The sequence below is a fragment of the Macrobrachium nipponense genome, chromosome 27 (genome assembly GCF_015104395.2).
Source record: "Macrobrachium nipponense isolate FS-2020 chromosome 27, ASM1510439v2, whole genome shotgun sequence".
NCBI lineage: Eukaryota > Metazoa > Arthropoda > Malacostraca > Decapoda > Palaemonidae > Macrobrachium > Macrobrachium nipponense.
Window position 1 is genome coordinate 264,839 of NC_087216.1, and position 23,053 is coordinate 287,891.

General features: G+C 47.0%; 1 protein-coding gene across 1 annotated transcript in view; it reads right to left on the minus strand.

Annotated features, from left to right (window-relative positions):
- The window catches only part of LOC135200750 (platelet-activating factor acetylhydrolase-like), a 52,766-nt gene extending 42,141 nt beyond the window's left edge, over positions 1–10,625 (minus strand). The window contains exons 1-2 of the mRNA XM_064229354.1: positions 10,500–10,625; positions 136–253 (exon numbers count right to left, since the gene is read on the minus strand). Coding sequence (XP_064085424.1) covers positions 136–253; positions 10,500–10,568 — 187 coding nt within the window. The 5' untranslated portion in view covers positions 10,569–10,625. The remainder of the gene's footprint in view (positions 1–135; positions 254–10,499) is intronic.
- Positions 10,626–23,053: the final 12,428 nt, after the last annotated feature.

Below are 23,053 nucleotides of genomic sequence, written 5' to 3' on the forward strand. Positions count from 1 at the left end.
AAGTTTATTTTCATGTGTATCTGCATGTTTCCATTAACTGATCTGTACAAAACAAGCAACAGAATATCAAACATAACAGCAACGATGTACCATACATTATATGAAAAACACTAAAAGCTAAAAACAAAAATTTACGCAATTGCCAGTTGAATAACATGCTGAAAAGTGAAGAGATGGATGGTGCCATAAAAGATGCCAGACCCTTAGTATATTCTTCACCCAAATACCATGGTGTCCACTTATCCATTTTACTCTGAAAGGAATGAATGAAATCAACTTACTGACAATAAGATACTTTTGTTGCTAATATTCATATAAACTACTAGAAAGTATTATCATTTGGATAATTTGAACATCATTTTTTGTCCATAAAAATCTTCAATCTATTCCAGCAAATATTTAGAATTAGTTCCCAATTCTGGAATGAAAACATTTTTCTTTGTAATAAAAGGAGCTGACTACACTCTGTGCATTTACGTACTACAAATTTTCATATACAACAGGAACTGTAACGTACACTGTTAACTTTGTAATTTTATTAAATACTAATCAAATCAGATTTTCCAAAGGCACACATAAGAGAAAATAATGATAAAATTTGGGGACTATATGAAGTATTAAATACATACTCTCATACAGTATTGGTAAGTTATAGGAACTAATAAAAACAAAATGAACTTTCCCTTACAAACTTTCAACCTAAAATAGCTCACATTTGTGATGAATTTCCTTGGACTCTTCAGTCGTTATAAAGAAAAATGCTGTAGACAGGTAGTATGTGCATACAGGTAACTCTGTGCATGAACAGAGAGATTCCTAGGTGATCTATGGGTAATCACTTTTTGTTCAGTCTTAGTAATTAGCAGAATGGAAAGTGAGGCTGAGAGGAGGGGGCTTGAACTATGAATAATGGATGTTAAAAAAAATCAACTTTTGGAAGTAAATTGTATTTTTCCTAACTATACAAACCTGAGGTCCTTTAGGAATTACTATTCAGCGCCAGCTGGACAGGTCATAAGATTTCCTAACAAGGCAGTTCGGCAGTAACTGCTTGTCCGATGGTCGGGAGTCCCGCTCGATTGGAGGTAAACATATCACTTTGCTTTAGGCCCAGCAACAGAGTGAGGGGTGGCATGAGGTGGGACTACATATATGTAAAGGACCTCAGGTTTGTATAGTTAGGAAAAATACAATTAACAGTGGCACCTCGACATACGAAAGTCCCAACTTATGAAAAATTCAAGTTACAAAAGCAAATATGAAGATTTTTTTGCCTCTGGATACAAAAATAATTCAGGTTACGAAAGGGTGTCACTGTAAAGTCCCGAGATTCGCCCGGACCACCGAGAACAATTTTAAAACTCACGCGCCGCCAACTGAGTAGACTCGCCACCATCCTCCTGCTCTCCCATTGGTTCCTGATGCTAGTCACCACCGTAAGATCCTGCTCTCCTATTGGTCAACATCTACCCCAAGTGCTCTATGTATTCTATTGGTAAAAGGATGCTCTAAATGGAAAAACTTATTCATGCAATACATTTAATGAAAAAAACATTAGGTAAAGATAGAATAAAGAATAGAAATGAATGGTTATTATACTGTTTGGTAGTTTCACTAGTGGAAGAGAGATAATGAAAATTTATGATTACTGTACTGTGTGCTAGGTAAAAGTGGTTGCTTGGCGATTGTTCGCTACTTGTAGTGTGAACGTAAACAAAAGGTTGGAAGCTATTTTTTTTGTTTGTTTGTTTATTATAGTTAATGGTTACTTAATAATTATTTGACATAAGTACATGCAATACATTAAATAAAAAAAATTGTGAATTAGATATCATAAAATATAAAATAAATCAGACTCCTATCATCGAAGCCAACAAATACTTTCTAGAATTCTTCTGTTTTAATATTATATGTTTCATTATAGCTGTCAGTAACTCTGTATCTCCATTAGATAAAGATAGAATAAAGAATAGAAATGAATGGTTATTATACTGTTTGGTAGTTTCAGTAGTTGAAGAGAGATAATGAAAATTTATGATTACTATATGTGTGCTAGGTAAAAGTGGTTGCTTGGCAATCGTTCGGTACTCGTAGTGCTGAACGTAAACAAAAGGTTGGAAGCTTTTTTTTTTGTTTGTTTGTGTATTATAGTTAATGATTATAGTTATAGTACTGAATATTTATACATTTTATTGGCATACTCTAAGCTTTTAGCTTCTTAGGTTTAGATGTCAGAATCATAGACTAGGATACAGTAGCAACTCCTAACATAGGCTAGGGTTATTGCTAAGGGACATATGCTAAAGTCCTAACATATGCAGTAAAAATGGGGTTGAACATTACATGCAGATGAATACTACTCAAGTATGTACAGTATTTTGCCTTTTTGGAGTCATATTTCTTCCGTCGGATCGGTGTCGTAACCCTAGAACATGTGTTGTAAGCCTGGAAATAATTTACTGGGGTGTTTTTGTAGGGCTTAGAACAAATTAGGCAATTTACATGTAAAATGTGGTTCAAGATACGAAAAAATCAGGTTACGAAGGCTGCCTCGGACGGATTAATTTCGTATCCTGAGGTACTACTGCACTTCCAAAAATTGTGATTTGTTCTGACACGTAGTACAAACCCTCGGTCCTTTACATAAGGAAGACTCACTTATTGGTGGGTGAAATATGAGTCTTGTGAACAAACTGGTGTTCGCCCAACCTGGGTTCCCTCCCTGGTCGTAAGAGCAAAGGGGGGGGAACCTAGCCTCTGTCCAACTGATCGGAGTGTGAACAGCAAGCAAGAACTAGGTCCTATGTAAGAGCCAAATAAAGTATTGGGTTCTCTCACTGGTGTCCACTTCCCCCCTTGTTAGGGAAGGGACGGATAAACGCTTCTATCCCTAATGAAAGGGATAAAATGGAGCTCGGTTACATAGCTTACCTGCATCGTTATCCTATCCAGCATGATGACGACTGCTACCCTCTGCCTGCAGAGAGAGGGAAGAAAAAGAGGAGGAAGAGAAGCCAGTCACACTCTCATTCACTTTCCATTCATGCAGTCTCACAAGGATGAGATGCTACCTTGTCCGGTAAAAGAGCTGGGTAAGCTACACAACTTGTTGAGCAGCCACCACAGGTCCCAAGGAAAATGTGTCCAAGGACCTGTGGGCAATATCCCGAAGGTAGAAGGAGGTGAAGGTAGTCTGGTTGGCCTAAACCCCTGCCTTCAGTACCTGTGCCATGGACAAGTTCTTGCAGAATGCAAGGGTTGGACCAATGCTTCTGACTTCGTGGGCTCTCGGATGAAGGGTACTAGTGTCGGCACTCCTGTCTGAGTTGTACGCCTTCCGGATTACCTCACGAAGCCAGAAAGAAACAGTGTTCTTGTACACTTCTTTCTTGGTCACCCCGGTGCTAATGAAGAGGCGTCGACACTCATGCCTGAGGTGTCGAGTTTTCTTCAGATAGTGCCATAGCACCCTCACAGGACAAAGCAGCATCTCATTCGCATCATTATCAGTGAAGTCCTCCAGGGAGGGGATCGTGAAGGACTCGAACCTGGTGTCAGGGACCGAAGGGTTCTGAGTCTTCGCTACGAAATCCAGGACGAAATTGAGCGTACCTGATCCCCATCCCCTCAAGTGTTTAACATCGAAGGAAAGACTGTGGAGTTCTCCTACTCTCTTCGCCGATGCCAGGGCCAGCAGAAAGTCGGTCTTGAAGGTCAGATCCCTGTCTGATAACTCTCGGAGCGGCTCGTAGGGTCTGCGAGTCAAGCTCCTAAGGATGAGGGTCACATCCCACCCCAGGGGCCTGAGTTCCCTGGGTGGGCAAGACCTCTCGAAGCTCTCTATTAGGAGTGATATTTCCAGGGAGGTGGAAATATCGACTCCTCGCAGTTTAAAGACTAGGGCCAGGGCAGCTCTGTAGCCTTCAACTGCGGAGACAGAGAGGACCTTCTCTCAGCGAAGAAGGACGAGGAAATCTGCTACCTGCTGAAGAGTGGCTCTGAGCGGAGAGAAACCCCGTCTACGACACCAAGGTTGTGCCATGGGGGAATCTCTTGCGGTGCCTCGGAGAGAAGAACCAGCAGGTCCAGATACCAAATGGCCTGAGGCCATTTGGGTGCCACCAGAATCATCCGAAGATTGCTAGTGATCAACACTCTGCTGATCACCTTGCGAATCAGGCAGAACGGAGGAAAGGCGTACACTACGAGGTTGTCCCATGGGTGTTGGAACATGTCCTCTGCAGCTGCCCATGGGTCCGGCACAACTGAGAAGAAAACCTCGAGTTTCCTGTTGTGCCGGGTGGCGAACAGATCCACTAATGGACGCCCCCATAGGTCGAAGAGCCTTTACGCCACGTCTGGGTGTAGAGACCATTCGGTTCCAATCACCGGATTCTGGCAGCTGAGCTTGTCTGCCACTACATTCCTCTTGCCTGGAATGTATCTCCCTGACAGCTCTACCAAGTGAGCTAAAGCCCACTTGTGCACCTGCATCGTCAACTGGTGGAACGGGAGGGACACTAGGCCCCCATTTGTTGACGTATGCCACTACCGTGGTGTTGTCGCTCCTCAACACCACTGAGTGTCCCATCCCGGAACTCTTGGAGTGCGAGGAAAGGAGCCAGGAGTTCCAGGAAGTTGATGTGAAGGTGCCTGTCGTGATGGTTCCACACTCCTGCAACCAGCAACTCTTCAGGGTGTGCGCCCCAACCCTCAGTCAATGTGTCTGAGAACAGCAGCATCTCCGGAGGGGGAGTGCGCAGGGGCACTCCTATCAAGAAGTTCCTGTCGTCTAGCCACCAGGCTAGGTCCTCCCTTACTTCCTCCGTGAGAGGAATCAGGAAGGATTGTGGATCTGTGCCTGTGACCAGCACTCCTTTAGTCTCCACTGAGGAGACCGCAGGTGAAGATGCCTGTGATGGACTAACTTCTCCAGTGACGACAGGTGACCGATCACAACTTGCCACTGCTGAGCTGACTGTTCCTGTCGAGACAGGAAAACTGTCTGGCTGCCTCCCTGAACCTGCTGATCCGTGAGTCTGCGGGGAAGACTCTTGCTGCTACCATATCTATCAGCATACTCAGGTACTTTATCCTCTGCTTGGGCTCGAGATCTGACTTCCTGACATTCACCACGACCCCCAGGTCGCGGCATAAGTTGAGGAGTCGATCTCTGTCCTGTAGCAACTGCGAACGTGAGCTCGCCAGGACCAGCCAATCGTCGAGATACCTCAGAGGATGTATCCCGACCGAATGGGCCCAAGCCGACATCAGAGTGAACACTCACATGAACACCTGTGGGATGGTTGAGAGACCGAAACATAGTGCCCTGAATTGGTACACTATCCCGTCGAGGATAAAGCAGAGGTGCTCTCTGGAGGAATGATTGATGGGTACTATTTGAAAATACGCATCCTTCAGGTCCACTGAAAGCATGAAATTGTTCTCCCTGATGGAATTGAGCACTGAGCGTGCTGTTTCCATCGTGAACCAAGTCTGGTGAACGAATCGGTTCAAGGGAGAGAGATCTATCACCGGTCTCCAGCCCCCTGTAGACTTCTCAACCAGGAAGAGTCGGCTGTAGAAACCCAGTGACTGATCTCGCACGATCTCCACAGCTCGTTTGCTCAGCACGGTCTTGACTTCTTGTAGTGCTACGTCCCTGGCAGAACCAGGAATGTACGTCTGAAGGTGGACCAGGTGTGAAGTGAGGGGTGGCCTTGACTCGAAGGGTAGTAGGTATCCCTCCTGAAGAACATCCACTACCCAGGTCTCGGCTCTGTAGCGCTGCCAAGTTGCCCAATGGCTTGCCAGGCAACCCCGACTTCCGGCAGCAGGTGAGGGGGACCACCATCCCTAGCGTTTCCCTCTCTTCACCTTCCACTTAGCAGGTCTCCCACAGGAGTAGGAGGCTTGGGAGGAGGGCTGACGCTCACTCCTCGAAGCGAAAGATGAAGGGTGGGTCTTTCCTCGCGACCTCGATGGTGCCAGTGTCTTGGTAGTGGAGGAAGAGCTAGCCAAGCTCCGAGGCTTGACCGCAGTTGCTCGAGATTGTCTGGTGTACTAGGTGGTCACTTTTCCACCGCAGCGTCCACCATCTCTCTGGGGAAGAGAGAGGAGGAACCCAGCCGCTCTGGTTACCCGAGCCAGGACTGAGTCCCGCCGTCTTAGGACCAGGTTGGCCGTCTGGTGGGCGAGGTAGATGGCAGGGTCTCCCAAACGCCGAGTCTTCCTCAAGAATGATAGCTCCCGAGGAGGCTGTGACTCTGGATACTGTGAGGGACCACAGATCCAGCCAGGAGACGGCCTGGAAGGCTGCCATGGCAGTCGCTTCCAGGGCCGATGCCTCTTGCTGTGAGAACCAGAGGTTCTCAGCCAGCAGGTGATGGAGAGGCACCCCCGGAGTTAGCCTAGCTATCTCCGGGTCAACCTGCTTGGTTGGCAATGGGTCCACTGATGGCACGTAGAAACGCCGCTGGTGAGGCAGAGGAGGGGAAAGCAGCTTGTACGACCTGCTGGACCTAAGCAAGTCCTCATGTCCGGAGACGAGTGTTCAACTGGCCCAGCACACCGTCGGCCAAGGTGGACCGGGGTAAACCGACCGTCACTCTGGGTTCCTTCGTAGGTCCCAGAACGACTCCAATCTCGATGGAGGGTCGGAGGGAGTAACCACCGATCCTTCCCCGAGGTCGTTGTGCTGACAAATCAGCACAATGACCTCTGCAAAGGACCTCTGTATCTCAGGGGTGATCGCGTCCTGAGGCGATGGACTGTCAGATTCATCCAGCCTGATCACCTCTCGAGACACTCTTCCTTCAGGAGGAAGAACCTTGCCAGACCCCTCGTGGTCTCCTCCAACCACTTGCGTGTACGACCTGCTAGGTCCAAGGACCGAGCCAGGATTGTAGGCTCTCGTGGCGGGACCATGAGGAACGCACTCCTTGCGGTCACCCCTGTTCGCCTCGCTCCTCCCGGTGTAGCCTGAGGAGGTTGAAGGGACAGATGAGGTAGACCTGAAGCTCCTACCCTGACTACCACCAAAGCCGGTGAACTGGGAGGTTTGCAGGCAATCGCCAATCCGCAGTGGCGATCGAGTTGCAGGTCTGGACCAGCAGTCTCCATGTGGAGAAGCCCTGGACCGAGGACGGTAGCGTCGGTCTCGTGCGTCAGGAGAACTGCTACTAGTCGTGCGAGCCGTCCGGTCCTGGTGGGAGCGATGGTCGTGTGATTGGTAGTGTCCACTGACGCAGTGAGAGTAAGCACCATCCTCTCGACGCGCCACAGTACCAGGTCCAGCTGAGGGGGGACCTCTTCCCAGTCTCGACACGTGAATGGTCTGGTGGGACCGTCACGACCCTGGGAACCGGGGGATCGCCACAAGAGCGATCAGTGGCCTGGCGAGAGTCACCTGACCGACTCTTGCCAGCCTTCCGCTCCGTACCTGGGTCCTAACGGTGAGCATGCTCAACGGTCTGGACCCAGGTGCCGGTGACCGTACACTGGGTGGCGCTCGTGAGCAAGCGGCCAAGACTGTTCTCGGTCCGGAGGTGGAATCTGGAGCTGGGAGCAGAGGTACCAGCAGTAGCCGGCACCCTTATGGTCCCCGTCTTCTTCTTCCCTGGGGCAGGAGAGACAGGCCCCGTTCCCGTAGGAACGGAAGGACCAGGGGAAGACCCGCCTGTCCCGCCAGAGTGGGACAGACCCTTAGAAGTCTCTGTGCGAGACTTCTTGGGGGAGGCGAGGCCACCTTCTTTCTTCTTCGCCAACATCCTCAGGACAGCAACACAGCCCAACTGCACCTGTCCGGAGGAACCTGTGGAAGGAGCAGCACTACTACGGGCAGGTACGGAGACAGCAGGCACAGCCACAAGTACCGGTGGGCGGTCAAGAGGGGAGCTCTTCGGCACTCAGTCAGGGGGCGGGGTGAGGACAGCAAACCCAGGCTGCAGAGGAACCATCTCCTTCCGCGGCACGTAAGTCAGCGGGGCTTGTACAGCGGCTGAAGGGGTTAACGTTGTCACATGCTGCGTATACACCAGGTGCGGCGGTGCGGTATACCCTAGTGTAGAGAGAGTGGTGGTTGCCATCATCACCACCCCGTGAGTCACTGGGGCCACAGCCAGGGGTTGTATCAGCCCCTGGATACTGGGAGTGCCCGGAAGACTCAGTGAGTGCCACATCTGCTGAAGGTCTCCACCCACAGAGGCAGACACACCTGGGGAAGCAACAGTTGGGTTAATAGGGGGGGTTCCTGTTCTCTCAGAGGGGGAAAGATCCCACCCTGAATGGACCGAAGACCCCGAGTAAAACTCCAGGTCAGGGTGTCGCGCTCCCCTCTACACTCGACAGATCGAGCGAAGAGGCGGAGCGGGAGATATCCCCTGAAGGGAAGAGAGAGCCATACATGGGCGCTGGCTAGGAGGGAGGAAGGAAGACGATGTGTCTGTCAGCAGAGGTGTCGAGGGAGAGCTTTCCGACGACACCTTGGCAACTTTACGTGGTTTCCTCCTCTTGTCATAGAGCTCCCACTGCTCCTCTGACCAGGAGATACAAAAATCACAAGGTACGGCACGAGAGCATTCACACCCTCGGCACCGCGCACACAAAAAATGAGGGTCCACAGCATCGCTGGACCTGAATGCCCCACACTTACAGCCCTCCACTCCAGGGCACACTCTCCGGTTGGATGGGCAGCGAGGGGGCTTCTCCACTTTGTGGGCTTGCATGGTCTTCCAACGATACAAATCCACAAATAAATAAAAAAATAATAAAGAAAATACTTACAAGTGCAAACACACTAAGTAATACACACTAAGTAATACACAAATAAAAAGTGCAGAAGTAAGCAGCTCAATGTTGAACATCAATGAATCTCACGGCAGAGGGGGGCCAGAGAGGCGAATGCACGTCTACACACGACGGCGGTCGAAAGCAAAGTGATATGTTTACCTCCAGTCGGGCTTGACTCCCGACCATCGGACAAGCAATTACTGCCGAACTACCTTGTTAGTAAATCTTACAACCGGTCCAGCTGGCGCTGAATAGTAATGCCTTATGTAAAGGACCGAAGGTTTGTATTACGTGTTGAAACAAATAAATTTTACTTTTCAAAAACTACCTTAGTTAAAAAAAAACAGGACTATACAATTACATAAATTGCAATTTAGATGGGAGGAATCAAGCTGTTAAAGATGCCAGAGTGAGGGACAATCCCCAATTACTCCCCATCTTTACCTGTTAGCCATATTTTTGACCAGTTATTTTTTTATTTTAATAGCTGATGCTTATCCTCAAACGAGTTACCGTCATGATCTCATTAAGGTTGCATAAGACATACTAACTGATCAAGAATTCCTCTATAGTGACCTAAGTCAGAAAAGTCCCACTGTTGGTACAGTGATGGAATACGTATCTTGATTCATCCTTCCTCCACAGATGTGGCATCAACAGTATAGGTAGGCTGAGCCCATAAATCCATTATTAGCCAGGTCTGTGAAATAAACATCCTTCAAAGATTCCTTTGTTTTTTCATCAGGGAAATTTCTTTTTCTGATGCTTTGCAATGCATGTATATATACAATTTGCATAAGCTTGGATACATTCACTATTAACCTTTGATGTTGTCATTCCTAAGTTACTAGTCATAAGTTACTGGTCTGAGCATTAGTTATAATGGACTAGCAAATGGTCCTGCATTGGGGTTTCCCTGGTAATATGAAAACATTTTAAATCATAAAAACTCATGCAAAGGGAAATGTGTAATACAAAGCTAGAAAAAACAAAAGTACAATTAAATACTACTCATATAAACTTTGATAGTAAATAATAATAAAAAAAAAAAAGGGAGTGGGAAAGGTCTAACGAGCGATAAAGATCAAAATACAGGCAGCTCCCGGGCTACGATGGATTCGGCTTACGCGTTCCGAGGTTAAGGCGCTTTTCAATTATATTCATCAGAAATTATTTCCAGGGTTACAACACATGTTCCAGGGTTACGACGCCTACAACGCTGATCTAGCAGAAGAAATATGACACCAAATAGGCAAAATAATCAATATTTGAAGGTTTTTTTGATGAAAAATGCAATAAGAATGCAGTTTACATAGTTTTTAATGCACCCAAAGCATTAAAAGTAAGGTTTTCTTAGGATTTTTGATGATGTTCCAGCTTACAATGATTTTCGGCTTACAACGCGTCTCAAGAACGGAACCCCCGTCATAACCCGGGGACTGCCTGTAAATGGCTTCATGTTTCCCTTATGCCCTCCTCATAAACATTTTATTTCTCAGCATTGCAATTTAGCAAACACCATTTATGATATTTTGAACCACTAACCAGTCATCTGCCAAATGCACACTGCAACATTTTCAAAATAACCATCTTTGGAAACCAATCAAATATAAAGCATAAACTCTATGCACTACATATAACCAAATACCTAGATTCTTAGGAACAGAAATGTAATGGGTTATACAATGCAAAACAAGGGAGAATATTACCACTGGATCAGTGACATTTGTTGGATAGTAGAGTCTCATAAGAGTCCCCTCCTTTGAACGGCCAACCATGACGTCTGTGCAGCCAACCGCAAAAGGTCCTGAAAGTAAGAACAATCATAATTTCAACACATTTAAAATATACATCATAAAGTACAATAAAATTGATTAAGTTTTAGCAGCATGGGTGAGATTGTATCGAGAAGCCATTTTACCTAAAAAGGTACTTGTACTGGGCATGCTAACAAAAAAAATTAAGTGTCACTATCTAGAGTGTTAAATGACATTTTTGATAGTGTAGTCACTATCTCATCCTCAAGGATTACCCTTTCCATGGTTTATCCAGAGCTTCATGGTGACCAGGCTAATGTCAAAGAATTCTCTTATCCGTATTATAACGTGATAGAGTAGAGTATAAAGGGACTCAGGATAAGAGGGCCCTTTCTATTATCCTCAGCGAACACTAATACCCAGTTTACGTATTACGTCAAAACCACAAGAAGAAGTGGTTATGAGCATACGCATCGTCATATTGCTTACATACGACCAAAATCAGACCAAGATGCCATTCCTTTTCTGGTCAGTCAAGAAACCGGAGCTCAGAGAAGTCTGTTCTTCGCTTACTGATTCAGCTAAGTGCATAGTTTTTAGTTCTAGTCAACAATTTTTTAGTTTAGACTGTGGAGGAAATATTTATTGTGCATGAAAAGCCAAATTTGGCTTTTTTCGCTAGCACACATCGGCGCTTCTTATGATTTATGATCATTAGGCTGGCTCCAAGAATGTTGGAAGTATGACTATAAACCACTATTGGTCAGTTCTGAATATAAAACTTTAAATCAAAACATTTTAGGGGCTCCAATACTCATCCCTGATGATCCTTGGTTAGACCTATAAAATAAATATCTAATCAATGAGAGAAAAACTATGATTGAAGCTGTACATGTGAAAGACCACTAACAGAAACAGTCTTCTTACCTGTGTCTACTATAACATTAAAAGCTATAGAAACCTCCCTCAGGGCCAAAGTTCCTCACCAAAGAGTTCCAGCCTTCTGTTCCTTCATTTTCAATATTATTAATCTTGTAAAGACAGATATTCAGAATCTTGTAGTGATTAAAAGACTAGAGACAATGGCAGAATTAAAACTATTTGCCTCAGTCATCCCAGTTTTAGAAAACTCCAAGGACTGGGCAACACTACAGCTCCCTTCTGAAGGGGAAAAGCCTCTTTTATTTATAGCTACACAGCAATTTAGGACCTCTATGAGAAGAATCTGAGGCAACAGCTTCGGTAGAATTTCATACCAGGATCCACCTCTTTAGTATTATAACCTCTACCACCTTGCTGGAAATTCCCATCAAAAGTCTTCCAAAATGTACCAGAGTAATTGGTGCTGTTGTGGTTAAACGTCTTAAGACTCTGTGGCAAGCATCCTATCACTTTTTAGAGTGATGCATAAAAGCACAAATGGAAACATTGGAGGGCTCCAACTAGTCACTTCCCAATGTAACTTCATTACGTATTACATAATAACCCTTTCTGTAAGGACCTGTTTGAATAAGGCAAATCCTCAAAGCATGCCTTGCACAGCACAGAGTTTCCAAACGGCAGTTAAAATGAATGACAGCTTGTTGCAATTTCCATCAATAATAGATCCAATAATCGGATTACAACAAATGAATATGAACAAATTCTAGCTATTGCATGCAACAAACAGGATGCCAGACCAACCTCATCAAAAGATTAAAAAAGGTGGGAAGATACTTCGGCCTTGATCCCAGAGGGAATCTCTGGGAATACAGGTTACCCTGACTCCTCAGTCTGTATGAATGACAATACACAGATGCCTTGTTGACAGGTTGGGAGGATGTTGGGAGGATCGTCAGGTGGCAGGATTTTATGGGGCTTGTCTAGCGATGACGATAACTGAATTTTCTGCACCGACATACTCTGATCCCCGGTTAACAGCAGTGCTGATAATTGGGGATTGGTGCTAATATCGGCGATTTTCAGTTATTGGCCATTTTCCGTTATCGTCATGCCAACAGGAATGGTACCCCCGCAGATAACTGGGGACTGCCTAGTTAGTACCAACCACCAGGCTCCCCTAGGACTCAACACCATATATCAAGGCGAAGAGACAGAAGGAATGTTTCCTATGCTTCCTCCCCCCCAACACTATGCCAGCCATGGACAAAGGTCCAAAGGTATTGAAAGCTACCAAAGTAGCAGCCTAAGATTGTAAGGTAAGATGTCTTCCACAACTTGGGATTACGCCTCCAAAATGAGATAAAAACTGGGAAGAAATTCTTTGACAAAGATAATATCTAATAGTTTACACAGGGTAGAGAGCTCCCTCCTCTTCCTCTGTTCCTGAAATGACAAATTTTCTAAGACAATATCTAATAGTTTACACAGGGTAGAGAGCTCCCTCCTCTTCCTCTTCCTCTGTTCCTGAAATGACAAATTTTCTAAGACAATTTGTATTTTTCATAGCTACAAACCTGAGGTCTTAACAATAAGATAATTTCTTGCGCCTAGCTGGATCCGGTTAAAAAACAGATGAAAGCAAGGAATCTTGTGATATCTGGCAACGCATGCGTAGATCGGGTGAAAGATGGTCAAAGACCATTCACCTATGATCACACATCAGTCTTTCCCAACTCAGGATGTCTTAAACACAGAGGGGCAGCTAGAGGCGGGCAGTATAATGTTAAGACCTCAGGTTTGTAGCTATGAAAAATACAAATTGTCTTAGAATATTTGTCATTTGTTCATACGCGAACAAACCTTCGGTCTTAACAATAGGATAAACTCATACTTGGAGGGAGGTATAAGACAACCTAAACTGGCTTGGGGCCTATCCACCAGTCCAGCCCTCAAAAAGAATGGTTTTTGGAGAGGGACTGAAACCTGTTGAGAAGTTAGATAAATTGATATCTGACGAATCAGACCCTGAGTGACGTACAATGATATATGGGATAACCATTGTATAGGGAACCAAAGAGAAACTTTGACTGTCCAATAACAAACCAGGACACCAGGGTTTGTATTACTCCCAACCCCTCCTTGCCAAGGAGTGGAGCATATGCTACCAAATAGCGGATAAGATATTTGTATATTGCACAACCACGCTATCAGTATGACTACCTTACTCACCAGTATCAAACCAGTCCAGCGAATGATGTGCCTATTCCTTAAACTGCCTGAAGGAAGAAGGAAAGGTACAAGAGAAAGAAGGGGACCAGCCAACTCACTCATTCTCTCATCCACACAATCATCTTAGCTAAGATACAAAGGTGCCCTATTAAGGGCAACCATGAGTTACACAACCTGTTGGGCAGCCACCACAGGACCCAGGGAAAACGTGTCCGCAGATCTGTGGGCAACATTCTTAAGATAAAAGGAGGTGAACTTGAACTGGCGTAACTACCAGCGCTCAGCACTCATGTACAGCCAAGTTCTTTTTGAAAGCCAGAGAGGGGCCAATACCTCTAATGTCATGCACTCTAGCCTGCACAGACGTGGTAGTAGAATCATCAAGAGTCAAGTATGCCTGTCTGATGGCTTCCCGTATCCAAAAAGAGATAGTATTCTTAGACATCTCTTTCTTTGTACGGCCTGGTATAAGGTGCCGAGTCCTTTTAAGATAGCAACGCAAGGCCTGGACAGGGCACAACAAAAGCTCGTGAGCATCACCACCCACAAAGTCAGTCAGTGATGGAATGTAAAACAAAGTGAACCTGTCATCATGCACAGAGGGATTTTGGGTCTTGCCCACGAATTCCGGTACAAATTCGAAGGACATCGACCCCCAACCCCTGGTGTGCTTCACCTCATAGCTATTGGAAGATGCCAAAGCCAGAAGGAAAAATGTCTTGAGCATCAGGTTCCTGTCAGGTGAGCGACGCAAGGGCCCATATGGACTCTTAGTGAAGCTCTTAAGAACCAAGGAAACATCCCACGTCGGAGGCTTGAGCTCTCTAGGAGAACTTGACTGCTCAAATCCCTTAACTAGCAGGGAAAGTTCCCAGGAAGAGATGTCGATACCCTTAAGGTGTAACACCAAACTCAGGGCCGCCCTGTAGCCTCTAATGGCAGAAATGGACAACCATTTCTCGTCTCTGAGGAAGGTTAAAAAGTCTGCTATTCACTGAATAGAGGTCGCGAGTGGAGAAAAACCCCGTTTATGACACCAATCACAGTAGATTGCTCATTTGCCTTGGTAAACCGTGGAGGTCAACTTTCTAAGACTGCTGGACACGTGCCCAGCTGTTCTCTGAGAAAAGCCTCTCGCTCGGAGGAGATACTTGATAGCCTCCAACCGTGAAGCAACAGGGATTCTACTGACTGGTGGAACCTTTCGGCATGGGGCTAACACAGGAGATGTCGCCAAGGGGGAATCTCCCTCGGAACCTCTGACAACAACGACAGCAGATCTGGGAACCATTCCACCTGAGGCCACAGAGGGGCTACCAAAGTCATCCTGAGACCCTGTGAACTCATCAGCCTGTTCAGAACCTGACGGATAAAACAAAACGGAGGGAAGGCATACACCTCCAGGTTGTCCCAGGGATGTTGGAATGCATCCTTTGCCAGTGCTAAAGGATTTAGAACCACTGAACAGAACACCTCCAGCTTCTTGTTGAAGCGTGTCGCAAAAAGGTCCAGCATGGGTCTCCCCAAAATCTGGAAAAGCTTGTCTGCCACCACTTGATGAAGGGACCACTCTGTGCCTAGGATCTGATCCCGGCAACTGAGTTTGTCTGCGACCACGTTCCGTTTTCCTGGGATATACCTGGCTGAGAGCTCTACCGAATTGCTGACCGCCCACTGGTGAAGCTCAACGGTCAAGGTGTGAAGTTGACGTGACACCAGGCCTCCCTGTTTGTTCACATAGGCTACCACCGTGGTGTTGTCCGACATGAGAACGACAGAATGACCCTCTACCTTCCCCTGAAACTCCTTCAGACCCAGGAGAGCCGCCTTCAACTCCAAGACGTTGATATGTTGCTGCTTGTCCTCCAAACTCCAAACGCCTGAAGCGATGAGGCCGCCTAAATAAGCGCCCCAACCTGCGAGGGAGGCATCCGAGAACAGAAGGAAGTCCGGTGGAAGAGAACGCAGAGGGACACCCTTCAACAGATTCTGGTCGTCCAACCACCAATGAAGGTCTTCTCTCACTTCCAGAGACAGAGGAATCATTAACAGGGGAGAGTCCCCCGCCGGAGACCAGAATTCTCCCAGTCTCCATTTCAGAGACCAAAGATGAAGACGCCCATGAGGGACCAGCTTCTCCAGGGAAGACAACACTCGCAGAAGAACCTTCCACTGATGAGCTGCCTGATGTGACTCTGACAGGAAGTTGTGTGCCACCGCCCGCAACTTCTCCAATCTCTGATCCGAGGGGAAAACTTTTGCCACTGTCGTGTCGTTGACCATGCCCAGGTAGAGAATCCTTTGAGTGGGTACAAGGTTTGACTTTTCCTGGTTGACTAAGATGCCCAGTTTCAGACAGAACCGAAGTAGACGATCCCTGTCCTGCAGCAGCTTTTTTCTGGAAACTGCCAAGACTAAACAATCGTTGAGGTACTTCAACAAACGGATCCCCTGAGCATGGGCCCAACTTGACACGAGAGAGAAGACTCTTGTGAACACTTGAAGGGCTGTCGCCAGCCCGAAGCACAAGACTTTGAACTCTAATACCTTGTCGGCAACAGAGAAGCGAAGGAACTTCCTGGACGTGGGATGAACAGGGATTTGGAAGTATGCATTCCTTAAGTCTATCGACAGCATGAAGTCGCCTTCCCTCAAGGCTGCCAACACCGAGCGCAGGGTCTCCATCTTGAACCATGTCTTCCTGATGAAGTGATTCAAGGTGGATAAGTCGATCACAGGCCTCCATCCTCCCGACGCTTTGGGCACCAAGATGTGACTGTAAAAGCCTGGGGACGGATGCACTACTTCCTCTATCGCATCCTTGTCCAGCATTTTCTGCACTTCCTCCCAAAGAGCCAAGAACTTCAGAGAATCTGGAGGATATGCCTTCCTGAGCTGCGGCTTGTCCGACAGAGAAGGAGAGAAGTCGAATGGCAGTAGGCATCCCACCCAATGGACATCTACCACCCACTTCTCCGCCCCATAACTGCCACTTGGCCCAATGGCCAGCCAGGCCAGGCCCCCCCAACCCGTGGCACGGAGAGGGAGAGGCGCCTAACCTATTGACAGTCCCCTTTACCTCTGCCCCTTGGGCCCCTTCTTGTCATAAAGGAATGAGAGCAAAAGGGGTGTTGATCTTCTGACTTTGGCTGTCAAAGGGGAAGGCCCTGCCGAACTCGAGGTCCTCGACGGCCTACCAGACGACGATCTCCTTGACTGCTGCTGGAGGGGGGGAGGAGGAGGAGCCAGACATCTCTGAGGACGAGACTCCGACTTAGACACGGCCTGGTGCACCAGTCTGTCTTTGGTGTCAGCCCGGTGCCGGTCTATCGCATTCTCGAGCTCTGTCCGAGGAAACAAAAATTGGGACTCCAACAGATCTCCATTCCTCAATGACAGCAAGGACTCGATGTCGAGCGATCTCTCCATCCTAGACAAAGCCACGTCCCTTCTAATCAGAAGAAGATTAGCCCATAAATTAGCACTGAGGTGAGCCAAATATGAAAACGCCTTGGCCCCCGACCGCAAGAGACTGGCAAACGAGGAGGCACTCTCCAACCCTTCCGGGAACCTGTCAAAAGCTATCTTGGAAATAACCACAGACCAGAGGTCCAGTCAAGAAACCGGCTGCAACATGGAGGCCGCTGTAGATTCCAATGCTGAGGCATCTTGCGGAGACAGGACGGAGCCACCGACCTCACCTGTTCCAAAGTCAATCCCGGCTTCAGACGAATGACGTCTGGGTTAAGATGGCGTGACAACAAAAAAGCAGAGCTCGTAGCAAAGTACTTCCTATGTCTCGTGAGAGGCAGGGGTAGTAGTTTGGTAGAGCCCCTTGAGCGAAGCGAACCGTCCTGGTCCGAAACAGAGGCATTAACCTTCTGCAAGACCGACTGAACGTGCCCCGACAAAGGAAGCTGAAGAGATGATTTGGGTTCCTGAGTAGCTCCCACCAAGGCTTCCAAGAAAGAAGGAGTGTAAGACGACCGAGCCTGAGTCCTAGTTTCCAAATTGTTAAACCCATGAATGAGATCGACAACTTCCGAAAAGGAAGACAGAAACTCTCGCGTGTCTTCCTCCTCCTGCTCCAGCAATGGAACTCAACGACGAGAAGGATGTGTAGGCTCCTCTAAGGCACCTTCCTCACCAAAATTAATGGAAGGGTTAGCAGCCAAACAGCCCAAAACCCCAACTAACCTGTCTGGGCTGGGTCCATGCATCGGCTTCCGAGATGAACCCACAATAACACTAGGAACATCACTTACCTCAACAGATGACTCAGCATGTCCATGAATGGTCACGGGCGTGGCGGACAAACGTACGTGAGATGGGGGAGAAACTCGAACACTCGAGATCAAAGGAGAATCCCTTAGAGTTGAACTCTTGGAAGCACCAGTGAGAGAGGCAGGCAAACACTCCTGCTGCACCAACTCCGCGCTCACTACCTTCGACCTCTTGACAGGCGCCTTGAGATCCTTATGGCGAAAAATAGGACTTGGAGAAGAAGGAGCACAAACATCACGTGCACGGGCAGGGGAGGTTGCAACACGCTCGCGATGTGTATGGACAGGGGTGGGGGGGAACACGCCGGAGATTCAAGGCAGAGGGCGAAGCATCCCCTGCAGATTGCACACAAGAAGGAGCACTAACACTGCCCGAAACAACAGCACTCTCGGGACACGTCCGCATTGTTCCTCCCTTGAAGGCGAAGGAAAGGCAAAGTCCTTAGCCTTCCAACGCTTGATACGCCGACTGGGCGCAGAGGGGGAAGAGGGAGAGGAAGACAGCACTGGTTTCTTATGTGCACTCTTCTCAAGAGGCGGGGATGAAGCAACACGTTTCCTACCAGTCCTCCCAACCGATAAGGCAGCCAACTTCACATCCAGTACAGAGTCCAACCTCTGAAGCACTGCCTGGCATATAATCTCAGACCAATATGCCAGAGAAAGCTCCGATGACAAGGAAGGGAGATGTAGCAAACTGGGCGGCAGTGATGACGTCACGGCTGAGAAAGGCGAATCAGAGGAGACGACTGGGAGAGACGTCAATCAAATGGGAGTGACGTCATGGCTTCCCCTTGGTGCGAGAGGGGAAATCAGACACCAATGGCGGAGGAATACACAAACAGGAACCCGTGACGTCATCAATGGGGCTGACGCCACAGCGTCACTCCGACTCGAAGCAGCAGCAGACACTGGCGGAGCAATACAATATGGCCGACTTCTGCTACCCACGAAGACGAGGCCAGGAGGAGGGAGGATGGCCTGGCCAGACCAGGGAGGGGGGGTTGCGAGCCTCCACAAAATGCGCTAGCAACCCCTCCAAAGACGGGGGACCCCCTAGCCCGAGTGTCCTCCAAACTTTGCCGCCATGGAGCCTCAAACTCTGGAAGAGAAGAGATTGATGATAAAAGCCTCACCCTTCTCGGGAATCAAATAGTAAACTCCAGTGGAAGAAGGGGCTACATTACAAACATTAGCCTGGTGGCCTCCCGATACTTCCATCGACGAATCAATGAAAAGGAAGGAGACGCAGGGACAACACTACCATGGGGGTTGACTATACTGCAGGAGACGAAACATCGGGAAGAGGTGAAAAACCTTCCCAAGTAGGAAACCCTCCGATGTTCTCTCTTGCCATAAAATGACCTCCACTGCTCCTTAGGCCATGCCCAGCATTCCATGCAAGGATTTGTAATAGTACAAAAATTAGAACGACACCTACTGCACGTTATGCGGGTCGGTCGCTGCCGAAGCCAGAAAATGAGAACACAGAAAACCTGGAACTCTGGGGCACATATGCTGATGCTCAAAAGGAGCAGAAGAAGCCATAATATCAGCCAAACACACACACACACACACACTAAACACAAGTGAAACGGGCAATGAACCAGGAAAAGGCCAAGAGAGGTTAACACGACTCTTGCCCAGGCGGTCAAAAGAAAGACTGATGCGTGATCATAGGTGAATGGTCTTTGACCATCCTTCGCCCGATCTATGCATGCGTTGCCAGATATCACAAGATTCCTCGCTTTCATCTGTTTTTTAACCGGATCCAGCTAGGCGCAAGAAATTATCCTATTGTTAAGACCAAAGGTTTGTTCGCAAATGAACAAATATCCATTAGACTATTGATGGTAAAAGAACGAGGCCAAGGTTTCGACGGATTTTTTATCTTTGCTAGGAAGCCCAGGGTGAGGGAGGACTGTGTCCCACTGGGAGAACCCAATCCTTTTATCAATCGTGTGGAGGCCACTAACTCCTCTAGCCGTAGCTAGGGCCATGAGAAAAATTTTCTTTCTAGTAGGATGCCTCAGTGAGTGAGCAGAAGGGCTTGAAACATGGCCTCAAGAGCCATTTGAGGACTACTTCCAGATTCCACAGAAAAGACCCTTCCTTCTTGAGTTTGGTTGTCAAAGGATCTAATGAGGCCAGAGAGATCACAATTAGAACTGTCCAGACCTCACTGTTGAAAAATGGAGATGAGCATTGACCTATACCCTTTTATGGTTAAGGAAGACAAGCCTCTGGAGGATCTCAAATAGATATAAAAATCAGCAATTTGAACTAAAGTAGTTGTCTTAGAAGACGGAATGTTGTCTTCTGTACATCTATACACCATCCACTTTGCCTGGTAGACTGTTGGAAGACTGGCGTTGACATCTGGCAATAGCTTCTGTTGCTGACAGTCGAAATCCTGTCAGAGCCACAGTGGATGTGCTTTGATGAAACCTCCTCAAATGGGGTTTTCTGAGCAGACTTGAAATTAAAGGAAGGAACCTTAGGAGGTCTATCAGAAGTGCAAGCAGTTCTGGAAACCACTCTTTTTATGGCTAAAATGGAGCTGTTAGGGTCATCTTGATGTTTTGTTACAACTGAAATTTTTTCAAGACCTCCCTCATCACCCGAGCAGATGAAAGGGGTTGAAGATCCAGGCTGGACCAATCCTGAAGCATGGCAACTGTCACCCAAGCTAGAGGGTTTGGAGACAGGGAGCACAATAGAGGAAGACAACTGTTCCTGAATGTTGCAAATGAATCCAGTGTTGGTTCCCCCACAGTTTCCATAAGTCAGCAAAGGCCCAATGGTCCAGGGTCCACTCCATTGGGAGGATCTCCCCACGACAGCTCAGCTCATCTGCTACTACACTGAGCTTTTCCTGAACAAATCTTGTTTCCATTTTGGTCCAGTTCTGATCTACCCATGAAAGCAAGGCTTTTGCTGTCTCACATAGAGAGATCGAATGAGTTCCCCCTTGAACTGATGTACGTATATGCCAATGCTGTAGTGTTGTCCATGCAATTATTTAATTGAACACAAAACCATGCTAAGTTCCATGAACACAGCAACAAAGAGACATTATGAGTCTATACAGTGCTCAAAAGAAAAGTGGCTGACAGTCTGGTGAGTATGAAGTTTCTCCACCCCTCCCCTACCTGCCAGCATTAATTATGATATTGTTATGATACAATAAAGTTTTATGCATACTTACCTGGCAGGTATATATATAGCTTATCCTCTTGTCGCACTGGCAGAATTTCAAAACTTGCGGCAACCGCTAGTACACTGGTAGTTCAGGTGATCGCCACCCCGTTCCCGTGGCGCTGGTGCTCGGAACCATTCCCGTTTTCCTCAGATTTTCTCTGAACCCTGTCTCCTGAGGGGAGGAAGGTGGGAATTTAATTATATATACCTGCCAGGTAAGTACGCATAAAACTTTATTGTATCATAACAATATCATTTTTATGCATGACACTTACCTGGCAGGTATATATATAGCTGATTGACACATTTGGAGGTGGGTCATAGACAGCAACATCGTCATAATTTAAAAATTAGCTAATTTTTAAAATTACTATTAGGTTCCTTACCTGCTAAGGTAGCTGACTTCGTAGGTCCTGCCTCTTAGCCTGCTAAACCTTAGTAGCTCTCAACTAGGATGTGACCTGTTTGTTGAGAAAGCTAATAACAAGGGTCTGACAACTGGACATGACCAATTTGCTGACAGAGAACCCTAGCCCTCATTTACCACGGGCATTCATGCTAGGAAAGTTAGTCACCTGAACCACACACAATCACTATAACAAAATACTACACCATAAACTGAGCAGGCAATAACCTTCTCAACCATAAAACACTATAACCTAATTAAACTAGCATGTTAGTAGGTTATGGGGTGGAAACTCCTTTGCCCAGTACTGTACCTGAGGATACGTACGGGCCTAACGTTTGACAATTATCAAAAGTTGTCTTCATGTCTCTGAGGTAATGCGAAGCAAAGACCGAATTTGTCCTCCAAAACGTAGAGTCTATAATGTCCTTGAGGGCTAAATTTTTTCTGAATGCCAAGGACGTAGCTACCGCTCTCACTTCGTGAGCTTTAACCTTAAGCAAACCGAAGCATTCTTCCTGGCAAAGCAAATGTGCTTCCTTAATGACTTCTCTTACGAAAAAAGCCATAGCATATTTAGACATGGGTCTAGTAGGATCTTTCACAGAACACCAGAGAGAACCTGAGGCCCCTCTAATGCTTTTTGTCCTTTCTACGTAGTAACGTAAGGCTCTTACTGGGCAAAGAACCCTTTCCTGTTCTTGACCTACTAGATCAGCCAGTCCTGAAATCTCAAATGACCTTGGCCACGGATGTGAAGGATTCTCATTCTTGTCACTAATCCTTTTAGCTGTAGCTAAGGCTACCAAGAAAATAGTCTTCTTCGATAGCTCTCGTAAAGAAGCACTGTCCATAGGTTCAAACCTATCCGTTTCTAAGAATTTGAGTACGACATCAAGATTCCAAGAAGGAGCTCTGCAATGTCGATCCTTCTTCGTATTAAAAGATCTGAGAAGATCTCTAAGATCTGCGTCATTGGACAGATCTAATCCTCTGTGCCTAAACACTGAAGATAACATACATTTGTAACCCTTAATGGTTTGATTTGCCAAACCCACTTCCTTCTTCAGATACAGAAGGAAATCTGCAATTTGGGTCACAGAGGTACTGGATGAAGAAATCTTCCGATTCTTGCACCATTTACGGAAGTTCTCCCACTTCGACTGGTACACTTTGATAGTCGAAGCTCTTCGTGCTCTCGCAACTGCCTTCGCTGCTTCTCTAGAAAACCCCCTTGCTCTGACAAGTCTTTCGATAGTCTGAACGCAGTCAGACCCAGAGCGAGGGTGTTCTTGTGGAACCTGTCGAAGTGGGGTTGTTTGAGAAGATCTACTCTCGTGGGTAGACTTCTTGGAGAATCCACTGTCCATTCCAGTACCTCTGTGAACCACGTTTGGGCCGGCCAGTATGGAGCTATTAGAGTCAGCCTTGTTCCTTGACTTTCTCTGAATTTCTTCATTACCCTTCCTAAAATCTTGAATGGGGGAAATGCGTACGCGTCTAGC